Below are 14,220 nucleotides of genomic sequence, written 5' to 3'. Positions count from 1 at the left end.
ATGACAAATTGACAATAAGAAAAATTGATTAATCTATAATATTAATTGTAATTACGATATTAATTAATTAATATAATTAACTTACTAGGCTTTAATTTCAACGTTAACGCTTCCTTCTGAACGTGAGACATCAAAGTTAACAAGTCTAACCATCTCCCGACCGCGAAACAATGCTTACATTAAATAACAAAAGATAACGCGAGTTAAATGTGGAAAATTAAAATTTAGAGATAAAGACCTTGAAAACTAATTAAAATTAACTGTACCATTATATTTTGCAAGAAATTAGCATTTTTCATAGCATCAAATGTTTGTACGAAAAGGTCTTCAAACTCCAAACGTATCGGAGTCATACATACTTTGAAATCAACTGGTTTATAACTTAAAATCGCAATTTGAAAAAATTTCTAATTAACCTCTACAGACAGACAATTGACCCCCCTTCACTCACCCTCCAAGTAAGTCAGCGCTATCACTCTGTTGATTCATGTTAATCACGGTTAACTTTTGTCCAACTACATGTGTCAAGTATTGGACAATGGACGTTTTACCAGTTCCAGTTTCACCGACTAATAGTACCGGTTCATTGTGCCAAACGGCGCTAGCGACAGCTTCTAAAACGGTGGAAGCCTGTCTGGTTCTAGAGAAAATGATTCGCGATACCGATCGCGAGAAACTGACTGAAATGTCTTTCATAATTGGATGAATGACGCGACCAATTTGAACTGTTGAATTGACACCGTGAAGTTTGATTTCGGGTAGTGATCTTAAACAACAGTGATTTGTCTAAGAGAAGAAAGAAGGGAGAGAAGGAGGGTAAGTCGCGATGCCTCGGGACGCAAGCTAAGACGCCATGACGCGCGTACACGAAGAAAAAGACGCTTGGTACTCACTTTTTCTCTAGGAATATTTAGAAATGACCCAATATCAGCGGCAACCTCAAGTTTCGTCTCTTGATCTTGAATACAAAAACAGAAACAATCCAAAGCGTGTAGAAAAGTCGAAAGACCCGCGTCTTGAGTCACTAAGGTGAAACTAGCCGCTATCCTATCGCACCATTTGAAAAGATCTCTAGTAGATAATGTGCGAGATCCTTGCGACCGAGGAATGTTGGACACGACGTTAAATACCCCAACGATCCTATCAGTGATCTTGGCCAAATTAGGCCACCTAGTACTAATAACTCGCTCCAATTCAGACGCGGTCATAGCTGGCATTAAAATACGATTCCAGCTCTTTGTTAACAGTTCTTGCGTGGTTCTTATCATGGGTCTTCCAGTGGCGTGAAGCGTCCCACCGTAAGACACGAGTCTAAACGAAATTTAAATATTTTTGGGGGGAAATTGAGGCGTGATTTGGGACAACCGAATCTCACCTTCTAGTGGCGAGAAGTTGAAATCCAGGAGCGGCTTTCAACGGAGTTGTCATTCCGGGAACAATTAAAGAACGCGTTTCAACCACAGACGCCAACAGCGTCACAACATCAAGGGGGGCGTAGTCAATATCTTCCAATAGTAACCACCCTCCGAAAGCCATGGCTTTCGTCAATGGCCCCGCTTTCCAAATAAACTCTCCGGGAATTTCGGTGCAACAATAAAGACCGACCATAAGCTTGGAATCGGTTTGATCACCAAGTTGAACTATTTCCAAATTTCCCACCGTACTAGATTCATTTCGTCCCATTAAATTAGCGACGTATTTAACTAAGGATGTTTTCCCGCATCCAACCATTCCTTCCAATAACACCGGTTGATTTGATTTAAGAGCTAAAGTTAATTCCCTCAAGCAACGTTTAACGGATGGCACAAGGACCAATTCCGATTTCTTTGATATCTAATGAGAGACGCAAAGGGAATCAGACATACGTGATGATGGGCTAAGTATTAAGCGCGAGTTTGTGGTATAAAGGGACAAGTTTCCCATGGGAATGGGAAACTTTCCCAGATTTCAATATCCACAACTAAAAATAACATTGCAGTCTTACTATTGACGCGTCTTGAACAACGGGTCGATCAGTGACTAAGTTGACTCCGCATACGGTAAGCAGACCTAATTTTTCGTCTAAAACCTGACGACAAAATGATTCGTCCGAAATAACCACACCCGAATCGGGTAATTCATTAAGAAATGGTAAATCCAACTCGGAAAGTCGGACATCGGTAAACAAATCTTCATTTCTAAAAAGATGTAAGAAGTTTGCGCATTTTTCTCGGAAATACGCGCTGAAAATGTCTTTTTTTTTTACCTCGACACGAAATCAACAATTTCTTTCGAAGTGAATCTTAAAGCTAAAGATTTTTGAAGTAAAACTTCGGGCATTTTGAGAAGTTTGGCCAAACAATGACAAGCTAGCCTATATAATTAAACTTCGGTAATTAACACGTGAAACTTCGCTAAACTAATCTAAATAAATTTCCGTACCATCTGATATCAGGCTGGGTATCTTCCAATAAGGGAATTAAACAATTCCAATCCCAGAAAACCCCAATATTGGTTACGTTACAACGTAAAAGTTGGTATAAGATACGTAAAAGCGGGGCGACACCCCCAACGTCTTTTACGTGTTTCTTTACAGACTTTTTAGGTCTTTTCTTAATAGGTTCGACAATTTGCGTTTCTTTTATTGACAAAACTTGGGGGTATTTCGAAACGTACCAAGAGCATAACCTAAAGAAATTTAAGCGACATTGGTAAAGATTGGCGTCGAAGGAGTTCATCGGGAACTCACTTATTTAAGTCAGGAAATCTCCCGTTAAGTTGACATAGACACGATATGAAATTTCTATGAAATTCAAGAGCGTCATTTTCGGCACCCGAAGAACTTTGACTTAAATCGGCTAATTGCCGCGCCAAAGTTAGCAATACTCGTAAAAGTAACGGATTGCAACATTGTCCCGAAAATTTTATAGGGTCCCCGTGTTTCAGTAAAAACTGAGACAGGGTTTTTAATATCGTTTCTTCCTCAGCATCAGTCCATGGCTGAAATATTAAACCATTCATAGGGATCTTACATCGCGTTAAAATAAGACGTTACGCTTTGCGTCGAAATGAACCGTCTTAATAATATTTGTCATTGTTCATTCCAAAGAAATTAGTTTCTTCATTTAAGGTTGATTATCTAAGCTCATTTAAAAATAGCGTCATGGAATTGAGAACAATTTCAGCTAATCACCTCTGTTCTTAATTAAAGTATAGGTTTAATTTGCGTAATTGGTTAGAGGTCAAGGGGTTCGTACAAACATGGAAAACATTGACGACCTAGAGAATTAATTGTGAACTAAAATTTCAACATATTTAAATTTTTTATGAAATTGGGCAATTTTTCTCGTTATGAGTTAGTTCAAATTAACAATGTCATCGAGGGATTGTGAAGTGATCCTTACTAAAGAGATACACGTATTTAAAGGGTTGGTAATACTTCGGCCTCGAAATCACGAAGAAGTTAGTACAGGAAGCCCAGTCAAACATTTTAATTTCTTATAGGAAAAATTGGATATAATACAAAGTGCCAGGTGATTTATCTTTGAACTAAAAGAAAAAGGTGGCTAATTTACAATATTAAACCCATTTAAACTCATCTTTATAACCCGAACCTCTTATGTCCGACAATCAACTCCAAGGGCCCACTCATTCGCGTCTAAACGGTTTCACACCAGGCTTGGAAATAAGGTTTATTTCTGAACTAGTCCTCCGGACCAGTGACCCCTGATGTCTTAAATATGAAACTGGTCCCGGGACCAGTGACCCTTCCCCTATTTATTTTTCTACTGGTCTCAGGACTTGTGGTCGTTCTCTCTTCTAAAAAAATCTCTCTCGGCTTAGGGTTGTATACACAACTGGACTCATGGAGTCGAAATTTATGTTAAAATGAAAATAATTAAAGAGGTCCCCATATCAATTTTTAATAAAAGTAGGAATTAATAAACTAGTCATTGGGACCAGTGACCCTCACGTTTAGAATAAAAAAGTGGTCCAAGCTATTAATAAACTGGTTTTTGACCTGTAAACCTGTCTTATTTCCTAGCCTGTTTCACACACTCTTGAACTTTCCCTCGCGGTACTCGTTCCCTATCCGTTTCGTGGGGTCGTATTTAGACTTCAAGGAGTTTCGCTTCCGCCTTAGGTCGCTACACCCCTGAACACCAAATAGCACTCCCGACCCGTTAGGGACGGGCGCTTGGGTGCTGGCAGGACATGACCCTGTTCGTTCGCCACTACTAAGGGAATCTCTATTCCTTCTCTTAATGACACGCTTACATTCAACGGGTTATCGCGCCTGATCTGAGTTCCATAATTTACCTTTGAACTGGCTATCGGACCTTTCTCACGACGCACCCAAATTCCTCGAAAGGTCAGGAGCATCGGGCGCGCTTTCGAAAGAGTCTAGACCAGTTTCAAAAACCCTACCAAGTCGAACGATTTAAGTCAAGGACCGAATCGAACGAATGGCCCGGACCATTATGGTCCGTGGTTTTTAAGGAATGGTACGAATCGAACGTACCGCGCGTTTAGTCTCCCAACGCCTTAGCCTCAGTCGGCGACAGGCAATTTAAGATTTCGACGAGTCGACGAACGAGACGAATTCGTATCTTAAACCGATCTCGATTCCCGAAAGGTAATCTTTCGGTAGGCGAGAAAACCGTCACCGTAGAACCGACAAATCGTCTTCGAAAGAACGAGTACGAAAAGCGGTCGCAGTGGTCAGTAAACTGACCCCAAGACCGATCTCGATCTAAGTCTCCATCGACCCACGAACCGAGTGACCCACCGTTTAGAGTCGCGCTAATTTTAAAAGCAACTATTTAAAAATTGCCCTTTTGGGAAAGGTGGACCCTTAGTGAAGTTATACCGACACTGTTAAAAATACAGTATTTTCTATGAATTCATTCGGGTTTACAGATGAATTTAAATTAATTTAATATGAAGTTCCATTTTGACAAAAATCTAGTATTCTACGCGTTATTTCACGAAATTATAGGTGAATATAGAATAAGACCAAAAATATAGGATTTTATAGAAATTATAGGACCAGTGGGCTCCCCGTCAGTAGAAGAAAATTAGGAACATTTGAAAAGTGATCATGAATTTATGGGCTTATTAGTTAAAGCAAAGAGCGGGTCCAGTTGATCCCCTACAAGATGACTTTCCTACTGAACTCTGGCTTTAGTTTGCCTCCCGCAATCTCCAAGCCAAAACTGGGGTTCGTAAGGAAAGTCACCTTGTAGGGGATGCACTGGACCCGCGCATTGCTTTAAAGGGCATCGCGACCTGGCTTTTACTTCTTGGAAAGGTACCACGCACGCAAGAATCTGGTGGAACCCTTTAATACCACCACCTTAGTATTGATCACTTAACAATTACTCAATTGCCCTTTTATCCAAAAACAAAGCATTAAGAGAGCAGTTGCTCAACTCTCACATTTAAATATCCTTGAAAGTTTAGTCCGCTATTTAATTCCATAATATTTCTAGCGTTTCCATGCACCCTCGCCCTCTAACCAATTACATTAATTACGTGAACCTACATCAGTCAGAAATTGGCCCCAATTTTGTTCAAACTCGACTCTTTTTTTTTTTACAACATCATAACTTCACCGTCAGAGTGGGATACCTTTAATTGTTCTCTATTCAATGACACTAACTATTTGAATCTAAATTAATCAGGGCTTGAAATTATCAGCCTGAAATGAAGTAACTAATTTTTCCCCAGAGTGTGCCATGAACCCTAACATTTGAATAACCTAACTCAACCCTTAACAAGGCTTAGGAATTATCAAAAATATTAAAATTTCCACCAACACAACTATAATAATCAGCAAAAGCATACATATACTGCAAGCATATTAGAGCAGCACTTCTCAGAGCCGTAGCTTGCTGACAACTAGGGTGTATGTAATAGCACTAACTGTACATTTGATAACTCCGTTTTTAGGACAATTCAATGTAATAATATTAGTAAACCTAACGCAATATTTTCTAGCGCCAATAATTCTCAAAAACCGCTTGAAAATCAGTATTTTGAGGCATCGGAACAACATTAAAGTAACTCTAGCGGTAAAAGCATAAAGCCAAACACTAGTACTTACGCAGTTACGCTATTAAAATCATTATGGCAAGCAATTATACAAATTTAAACACTTTTAAAGCAGATCCAGAGTGTAATCAGTTGAAAAAGCTGTAAATATTTGGGCAATAGGCCCCATGCCATGCAAAATGTAAGTGTAAAAACGGAACAAGCTTACCAATTTCGAGACTATGGATTTTAATCGCTTGCTATCGGAACCCGTTGGTAGAGATTTAATAACGTTAACGATTGATGATTTATAAACGTTACTTTCCATTTCTTATTTATAACATTAAAACTGGCACGACATGTTAAACTTTCTGTACGAAAACACAGAAAACAGACGAACTTCACGTCTTCTCCACACGTGTAGTTCAAAAGACCACAGACTATCGAATGCAGTACACGCTGCACGCAAATTTTAAAGGGTCCGAACGTCAACTTCGCCAAGGCACTTAGAAGAAATGCCGCGTTCACGAGGGTAACTAGAAAATCATATTTCGGTTAATAGAAACATCCAATGTCGTCTGCTACTATGTAAAATTTGAGCGTGGAGTGGTTCTTCAATCTTGATCTTCATGAATGACTCGGAATACAATATTGAACCGGTTCTAAGCACTGAACGAATCTACAAAAAAATACGCATTTATTTGAATTTTAAAAATTACAATCTTAAATGTGATTTTAGGCTTTTCGAATATAAAAACACACGAAATCATGAAAACATACGAAACATTTATTTTAATTAGGCTAAATTCTTGTTCAAAAATTTGAAATAAAGATCAATGACTTTATTGGGGACTTCAACTTGGGGGTAATGACTTACATCTTCCAGTATGTCAATACTGGGATTATGTATTATACTTCTGTGAAAAAAATCATAACGAAATATAATTTTAACCCCAAAATGGCGACCACCCACTCTGAGGGTACAAAAAAAAAAAAAACAAATCTCACTTATAATGTTTAGCAAAAGGTGGCGGGTTTACAGGGTCCAATTCTCCATATATCATGTGAACTAATCGAAAATTAACCAATAAATTAAAGTTCAAACCATGATACCTAAGAGACCGGGTTCTTACTTTTAACGTCAGATTTTCTTAAGGCCCCAACCCAACGGTCTTCATTTTGAACTCTGTCATCAATATAGCCTAATAGGCTTTGAAATAGATCCAATAATTACTATCTAACCATGTAGATGGCGCACTTACGTTATTTTACCTGCCAAGAACTCTATAACCATCTTTAAACCTAACCAAGGTCCAAAAATCATTAAGTTCCGCTCGACTCGGTTGAGTATTTGGACCAAAAACTTCAGTCAAACTTAATTGACAAACATAAATTTTAATAGAGAATTTCCCACCATATAGAGATGGCGCCACTTAATTAAGGTAAATCATTAGTGGCGCCATCTACTCGCAATAACACACCTGACACTAAAGAAGTGAAAATTTCCAAATCGTGACAATATTGTACCCAATACTGGTAACCTTAACAACTATAAAAGCAGTTGTTTTAAAAAAATGGCGCTTTGCAAAAAAAAAAAAGTAGGGAACTTTAACCTTTTGAAATAATCTTGGTTTATGGTGGCTTGGGAAAATCCCGCCATTCATCAAACACACAGACGCGATATTTATGATAGCAGATTTTTCATTTGCTCTTGCTACTAACTCTTGAGCAACTGTATCTCCATAATCATGGGCCAAAATATTGACAGACTCATTTACCAATAAATTTCGAATTAAGTGTTCTACTATATCAGCCTGTTCCATAATGGAATATTTGTGATGTCTCTGTTAAAAATTTGCATTCAATTCTACTTAAGTGCCGAGTTAAATACGCTCATTTTAGGGGGGGGGGGGTGAACTTTCAATAGATAGTTTACACACATGGAGTATTCATACCATTTACACCAGGAGGTTAGGCTACCTGGAGGACAAAAACCCGTCTGCTTTATTCCTCCTGGTGTAAATGGTATAAATACTCCATGTGTGTAAACTACCTATATTTGAATTAAATCTTACAGGTTTATCACTAAATCCAAATCCAAGAAAATCAAGAAAAATAACGCTTTTAAACCTCTTTTTCAATTTAGGTAGTAACTAAAACAAAATAAAACCATTTAAAATGTGTGTATTTTGCTAATCAAATTAAGCCTTCAAAATTAAAATTACTTTATAGAAATCAAAACTTGATGTTGGAAAACCATGTAAGCAGACTAAATTTCCCCTACCAACCCCGTCATCAACTGCACACACATGCAAAATGCCAAAATCAAAAGTGTTTTAGGGTTTTGCAAGTTTGCATTGCAACTTTGCCCCTGTAGCTTATATTACCTTTATAGAATATCTCCTGTCCTTTGAAAGTAAAATAGTTTCCCCCTGTTCTCCATTGGTAAACAATGGGGGATTCCGGTGGTGGAGGATAATTCATAAACACAGCGAAAACAACGATGAAAAACGCCAATATATAACTTTTCCATCCCAGATCAATCATTATTTAACTTTAAAGTCGATTTCTAACACTAACAGGCTGTGAGAATAATAACTCTATAATCAATCCATTGATTTCAATTTAAATCACTAAGCCTTTGCACGCATTTCAATAAAATACTTTGACCCTTGATAACAACGTTGTTTAATGATTATAAATTGATAAACTTGATAAATTTTATCTAGTTCCCTTGCCCTATCTTAAACAAACTACTTAAGCCTTTTCCGCCTTTCAATTTAAAAAGCCGTCTGCTTTAGCTACTTTTTCCATTGAGCATACACTATTATTGGACTGGGAAATGTCTTAGTTCGTCTGCTATTTTTACATATCACATAAGGCACGCCCAAATCTACGATTCTTCTACGAAGCTCCGTGTTTTACATACTATTTATGGTATTAATTTCAGCCTTGGTCTTGTCATTGTTTAAAAAAACCTCGTTTTCTAAATGGCCCGGTGATGGTTTTTATTCTAATTCTTTTATAACTTAAAAAATTTAAAAATGGTTGCGGTTAGGGAATTTCTATTGGGTTTCTTTATCACGATTCTTATTTCGCTGGCTTCTTCTATATCACCGATTACAAACGTGACAAACTTAAGCTGCAATAGATTGACTGTGGTCTCATCTTCTATCGAAGAATCCCACAAAAATTTACCCACAGTCGTCATTGCCTTATTAGTTCGAAATAAACAAATTACTCTTCCCTATTTCCTCGGGTCTTTGGAAACTCTCAACTATCCCAAAGATCGCATTATTTTATGGTAACTAAGATGGATGTTCCATGTTCACACAAGTGTTCAGGGAACTACTTTTAAAGGTTTCCGCAAGTTGCTGGCACACCCGTGACCAATTTTGCTTATTGTTCTATGTTAGTGAGTTGCGGAAACCTTTAAAAAAATATGAGAAAACGTTCGGGAGATTAACCTCCTTGAAAAACAATGTCAACACGCACTTTTAGGATCAGATCTGACCACAATATTGATAAAACTCAAGAGATTTTGGATTTATGGTTGGCTCAAGAGCAACACAACTATCACTCAGTTGACTATGAAGCCAAGGAAGATCCTAAAAAATTTGTGGATGAAACATCCAGATATGATTGGTCGGAGAAACACTATGCTCATATTATAGCACTGAGAGAAGAAGCTTTAGAAACAGCCAGAAATAAATGGGCTGATTACGTTTGGGTTTGTAAAAAAAATAGCTTGCAAGACGGTTTTCTACAGTCTAGACAGGCTAATATTATTTAAATTAAACAGTTCCTAGATTGTGACACAATTCTAACTAATACTGAAACTCTAATGAAAATAATTTCCCAAGAAAAGTAGGCATTGAATGCGAAATTGTAAAACATAACCCTATAATACTCTCCATAAGTGTGGGTCTAAAGATGGCGATTGTCTTCCCACGCGAAAATCCGCCCAAACTTATGACATAGCCCACTCGGTCACGCGCGCACGAATGTAAGCTGGCGTTTTCCGTGAAAGCGTGATCGAGTGGGTGGTCACGTGCGCAAACAGGCGTCTTCCGTGAGCGCGTGATCGAGTGGGTGGTCACGCGCTTACGAATACAAGCTGGCGTCTTCCGTGAGCGCGTGATCGAGTGGGCGGTCATGTGCTTACGAATGCAATCTGGCGTCTTCCGTGAAAGCGTGATCGAGTGGGTGGTCACGTGCGCAAACAGGCGTCTTCCGTGAGCGCGTGATCGAGTGGGTGGTCACGCGCTTACGAATACAAGCTGGCGTCTTCCGTGAGCGCGTGATCGAGTGGGCGGTCATGTGCTTACGAATGCAAGCTGGCGTCTTCCGTGAGCGCGTGATCGAGTGGGCGGTCATGTGCTTACGAATGCAATCTGGCGTCTTCCGTGAAAGCGTGATCGAGTGGGTGGTCACGTGCGCAAACAGGCGTCTTCCGTGAGCGCGTGATCGAGTGGGTGGTCACGCGCTTACGAATACAAGCTGGCGTCTTCCGTGAGCGCGTGATCGAGTGGGCGGTCATGTGCTTACGAATGCAAGCTGGCGTCTTCCGTGAAAGCGTGATCGAGTGGGCGGTCACGCGCTTACGAATACAAGCTGGCGTCTTCCGTGAGCGCGTGATCGAGTGGGCGGTCATGTGCTTACGAATGCAAGCTGGCGTCTTCCGTGAAGCGTGATCGAGTTGGTGGTCACGTGCTTACGAATGCAAGCTGGCGTCTTCCGTGAGCGCGTGATCGAGTGGGCTATGCTTATTGAGAGTATAGATGTGTTATGTTAAAATTAATTTGTAAAAAAAAACTGACGTAATAATTTATAATTAGAACCATAATAGCACCAATGTTACAATCAACAGGGGCATACTCTAATTTTTGGTGTGGTATGAATGAAAAGGCAAGTCCCAATCACGAATATGTCTAAATTCCGAGTTGTAAACATTCAACTCTTATTTGCACACACACATTTAGCTTTATTATCGACGAACCCCCGAATATTTACCAATTGTCGAAAGGGAACAAGTTGGTTTATTCGAAGTTCCTATGGTTCATACTTCCACCCTAATAGATCTCAGAGTAAAAGCTACATCCTCTCTAACCTTTAACCCCAAGAGATTACATAAATACGATGGCCCCAATGATGATATCATAACTTTCGCGTCTTCAGCTCGAAGAGCAGGTTAATATTCAACCAAACACGTTAGCCTTAGCATAAGTTTATAAGATAGGTTCTTCCATAAGGATGACACTTCCTATACTTACATATAATGCTAGAGATTCACTCAGAGCTAGTTCGAGAACGACAAGCGAGAATTGACTACACGCGGCGGTTTGTGCTAAGCCTTTGACAGCGTCTAACCAGGGCACCAGGCGTCGCTTTACCCAGAATCTATAACCTACGTCACTTCATGACAAACTCCAGTTTGTAACCAGTGACAAACTTATGGCCAACATATCTTATAAACTTATGCTTTAGCCTAGAGCTAAAAAAAAACGTCACAAATGAATGTTAATTCCTACATTATAGAAATTAAAATGCACATTTTAAATAATCAACATTTTGGCTACATAATGTCGCCACTTGAAAAAACCGATACGGTTGATGAGGAAGAGAGTCAAATGGTTAACTTGCAACTCGAAGCTCTAGGTACTAATTAGGGAGTGCAATAATCCCTGTAAAATTAGTTGCCGCAATTTTAGACTATTAATACCTCATTTCAGTGGAGGGACCGCCTTTAACAGTATCACCTCACCTCAAAAAATACCTCAAACCTAAAATGATTGATAAATTAGGTTTTGACGAGGTGTATTTAATAAATTTAAGGCGACGGTCCGAGAGACGGGCTAGAATGTTACAATCATTTAAAATTTTGGGCGTTAAAGCCAAAGTAACTGAAGCCGTGGATGGAAAGTACGTAATTGTTAATTTTCCGCGGGTTTTTGTTTGTAATTGGCCATATGTCTAATCAGCGCCACTAGCGGATGGTCTGAAAACTACTGCCATAGAGTCTAGGTATATTTAAGCGGGTTTTCAGAATTTCCGCCAGGTGGCTCGAACGCCGCGCCATCTGACGGAAATTCTGCAAACCCGCTTAAATATACCTAGACTCTATGGCAGTAGTTTTCAGACCATCCGCTAGTGGCGCTGATTAGACATATGGCCAATTAAGTTTAAAACAAAACTTAAAATTGGGTTTTCAGAACTCTTAACGCATCAACGTTAGAAAATCTAGGGGTTAAAATGTTACCGGAATATTCCGATCCGTATCATCATAGGTAGTTTTATAAGAACTCGGGACAAAACTCGATTCTAATTTAAAAATTAATTTTAATTAGACCATTGACGATGGGAGAAATAGGTTGTTTCATGAGTCATTATAACATATGGAAAGACGTAAGTATTAATTAATTAACGAATCATAAATGATTCCGTGTAAAATTAAAAATAACCAACGGAATTAAACATCGTCGCGTCATCAAGGTCATAAAAAATCAACACCGAACTGCTTTGATATTTGAAGACGACATTAGATTCGAACCTTACTTTCGAAGGAAATTAAATCAAATTGTTCGAGAGTTACAAACAGCAAAGATTGAATGGGATCTTGTGTAATTAAAACCTTATTTAACACATTTAAATTAAACATTACTGAGTTTTCAGTATGGTATAGATATTTGGGGCGTAAGCGACAAGGCGAAACCACCATAGAAAATTTGGTACCTGGTACAACTCGCGTGGTTTACGTCGACTATTCCTACTGGACTTTAGGTTATTTACTTTCATTATCCGGTGCCAAAAAACTCGTAAATGCCGAACCATTGGGAAAAATGATACCCGTTGATGAATTTCTACCCATTATGTTTAATAAACACCCGCAGTACGTTAAGCCTTTGCCTGATCAAAACAACCGATTCAATGGTCTAACGTAGTACGTGTTCTTTTCAGAGAAACTTGGGTAGCTCATTACCCAGTAAGAAACCTGAAGGCATTCTCGGCTCACCCTCTCTTAATCTATCCAACTCATTACACCGGGGAACCCCTTTACATATCTGACACGGAGGATTCCGTTGTTGTCGAAAATATAACTACAAGTTCGACAACATCATATCCGGAAAAATCTCTTATTCAACCACCGGCTGATATTAAAGCCGTTAAAGATGAATTTTAACTCTTCGCGTATATATTTCTATATGATATGCTTTAAAGATGTGCTCATTTATATATATATATATATATATTGTTTTAATATTTTTTTATCCATAGCCTAAGGGGCTAAGGCCCATATTCAAAGGCCAAGGCCTATTTCCAACGGCAGTTTTTTATTATTATATCTACATTTTAATATTTTTTCGATACTCAGCCAAATTTTAACCCCGTGTTTCAGTTGTCATAAAAAAAGAGAAAAATTATGAACCCTAGTCTTCCCTAAGCCAATTTCTAGTCTATTTTTAAAATATTTGTAGACTAGCATTTTTATTATCCCATTCCCATAGTAATCTCAGTAGTAGACAATTTGCCAAGGCCCAATTTTCGCAAAATCGGTTAGATTTTAAGGCTGATATAATTTGCAATAACAGCTTATATATAAATATATATTTTAGATTGATATTTTTGTAGTGCCAAAAATTTGTGAATTTCTAAGTCGTTTTAACGTTTTTTTTATGTAAAATGCGCAATTAAATCCTAGCTAAATAAAATGGTTGTTTCAATCCATTTCTTTCTGACATTAAGCCTTGGTTATAGAGAAACAAATTTACATAATTACCCATCCATTTATCGGGTCCTTACGACCAGGGTGTAGCCTGAATTGTAAGAGGAGCGATAAGGTAAGTACTAGCCTTCCAGGTACCATTTGTCTCGATCAGCCTTGACTCGCTTGAGGGGCTGGCTGGGGGTAGCCCAATCTCGGAACCTTTTCGAGAGTTGTTCTGTCAATGTAAGGCCCACTCGATCATTCGCTCAACGATACAAGCTGCTTGCGGGCTACTTAATCGCTAGACTCCATGTTATGACTGACATCAGACAGTTTTCCCGGAAACTGAACAATCAGAACTAAACGGTGGCCATGACCTCTAGTGGATGAAGCTTATCCAAGGCAAGCCTCTGATTGGAAAGCTAAAGTTGCGTAGTCAACTGATTCAAAATGGATGTCTACCCACTTTAAGCCTATTTATTTAAATATTTAATACAAATACG

The 14,220-nt window shown here is 38.7% G+C and overlaps 3 protein-coding genes across 3 annotated transcripts in view; 1 reads left to right on the top strand and 2 right to left on the bottom strand.

Moving 5' to 3' along the window:
• The window catches only part of LOC149705097 (midasin), an 80,096-nt gene extending 73,627 nt beyond the window's left edge, over positions 1-6,469 (bottom strand). The window contains exons 1-10 of the mRNA XM_089865242.1: positions 6,242-6,469; positions 2,729-2,979; positions 2,422-2,667; positions 2,246-2,353; positions 1,985-2,177; positions 1,376-1,833; positions 894-1,311; positions 452-786; positions 267-381; positions 86-173 (exon numbers count right to left, since the gene is read on the bottom strand). Of these exons, the coding sequence (XP_089721368.1) occupies positions 86-173; positions 267-381; positions 452-786; positions 894-1,311; positions 1,376-1,833; positions 1,985-2,177; positions 2,246-2,353; positions 2,422-2,667; positions 2,729-2,979; positions 6,242-6,340 (2,311 nt within the window). The 5' untranslated portion in view covers positions 6,341-6,469. The remainder of the gene's footprint in view (positions 1-85; positions 174-266; positions 382-451; positions 787-893; positions 1,312-1,375; positions 1,834-1,984; positions 2,178-2,245; positions 2,354-2,421; positions 2,668-2,728; positions 2,980-6,241) is intronic.
• A 223-nt stretch (positions 6,470-6,692) lies between these two features.
• Positions 6,693-8,787, bottom strand: LOC149705096 (mesoderm-specific transcript protein-like). The gene is made up of 9 exons (XM_089865277.1): positions 8,400-8,787; positions 8,238-8,311; positions 8,088-8,165; positions 7,626-7,856; positions 7,494-7,561; positions 7,285-7,386; positions 7,146-7,222; positions 7,021-7,081; positions 6,693-6,929 (listed from the first exon to the last, which is right to left on the bottom strand). The coding sequence occupies exons 1-9, from the start codon at positions 8,557-8,559 to the stop codon at positions 6,809-6,811; spliced, it is 972 nt and encodes a 323-aa protein (XP_089721403.1). The 5' UTR covers positions 8,560-8,787; the 3' UTR covers positions 6,693-6,808.
• Positions 8,788-8,956: 169 nt separating this feature from the next.
• Positions 8,957-13,748, top strand: LOC149705095 (procollagen galactosyltransferase 1-A). The gene is made up of 12 exons (XM_089865254.1): positions 8,957-9,316; positions 9,514-9,742; positions 9,815-9,879; positions 10,851-10,920; positions 10,995-11,202; positions 11,551-11,670; positions 11,745-11,934; positions 12,225-12,299; positions 12,360-12,417; positions 12,505-12,632; positions 12,695-12,901; positions 12,970-13,748. The coding sequence occupies exons 1-12, from the start codon at positions 9,057-9,059 to the stop codon at positions 13,190-13,192; spliced, it is 1,833 nt and encodes a 610-aa protein (XP_089721380.1). The 5' UTR covers positions 8,957-9,056; the 3' UTR covers positions 13,193-13,748.
• The last annotated feature ends 472 nt before the right edge of the window (positions 13,749-14,220 follow it).

The sequence above is a fragment of the Phalangium opilio genome, unplaced genomic scaffold (genome assembly GCF_054372755.1).
Source record: "Phalangium opilio isolate 3A_F unplaced genomic scaffold, DU_Popi_V2 ptg000014l_1, whole genome shotgun sequence".
NCBI lineage: Eukaryota > Metazoa > Arthropoda > Arachnida > Opiliones > Phalangiidae > Phalangium > Phalangium opilio.
Note: the sequence above shows the minus strand (reverse complement) of the source record. Positions and strands in the feature narration are given on the sequence as shown.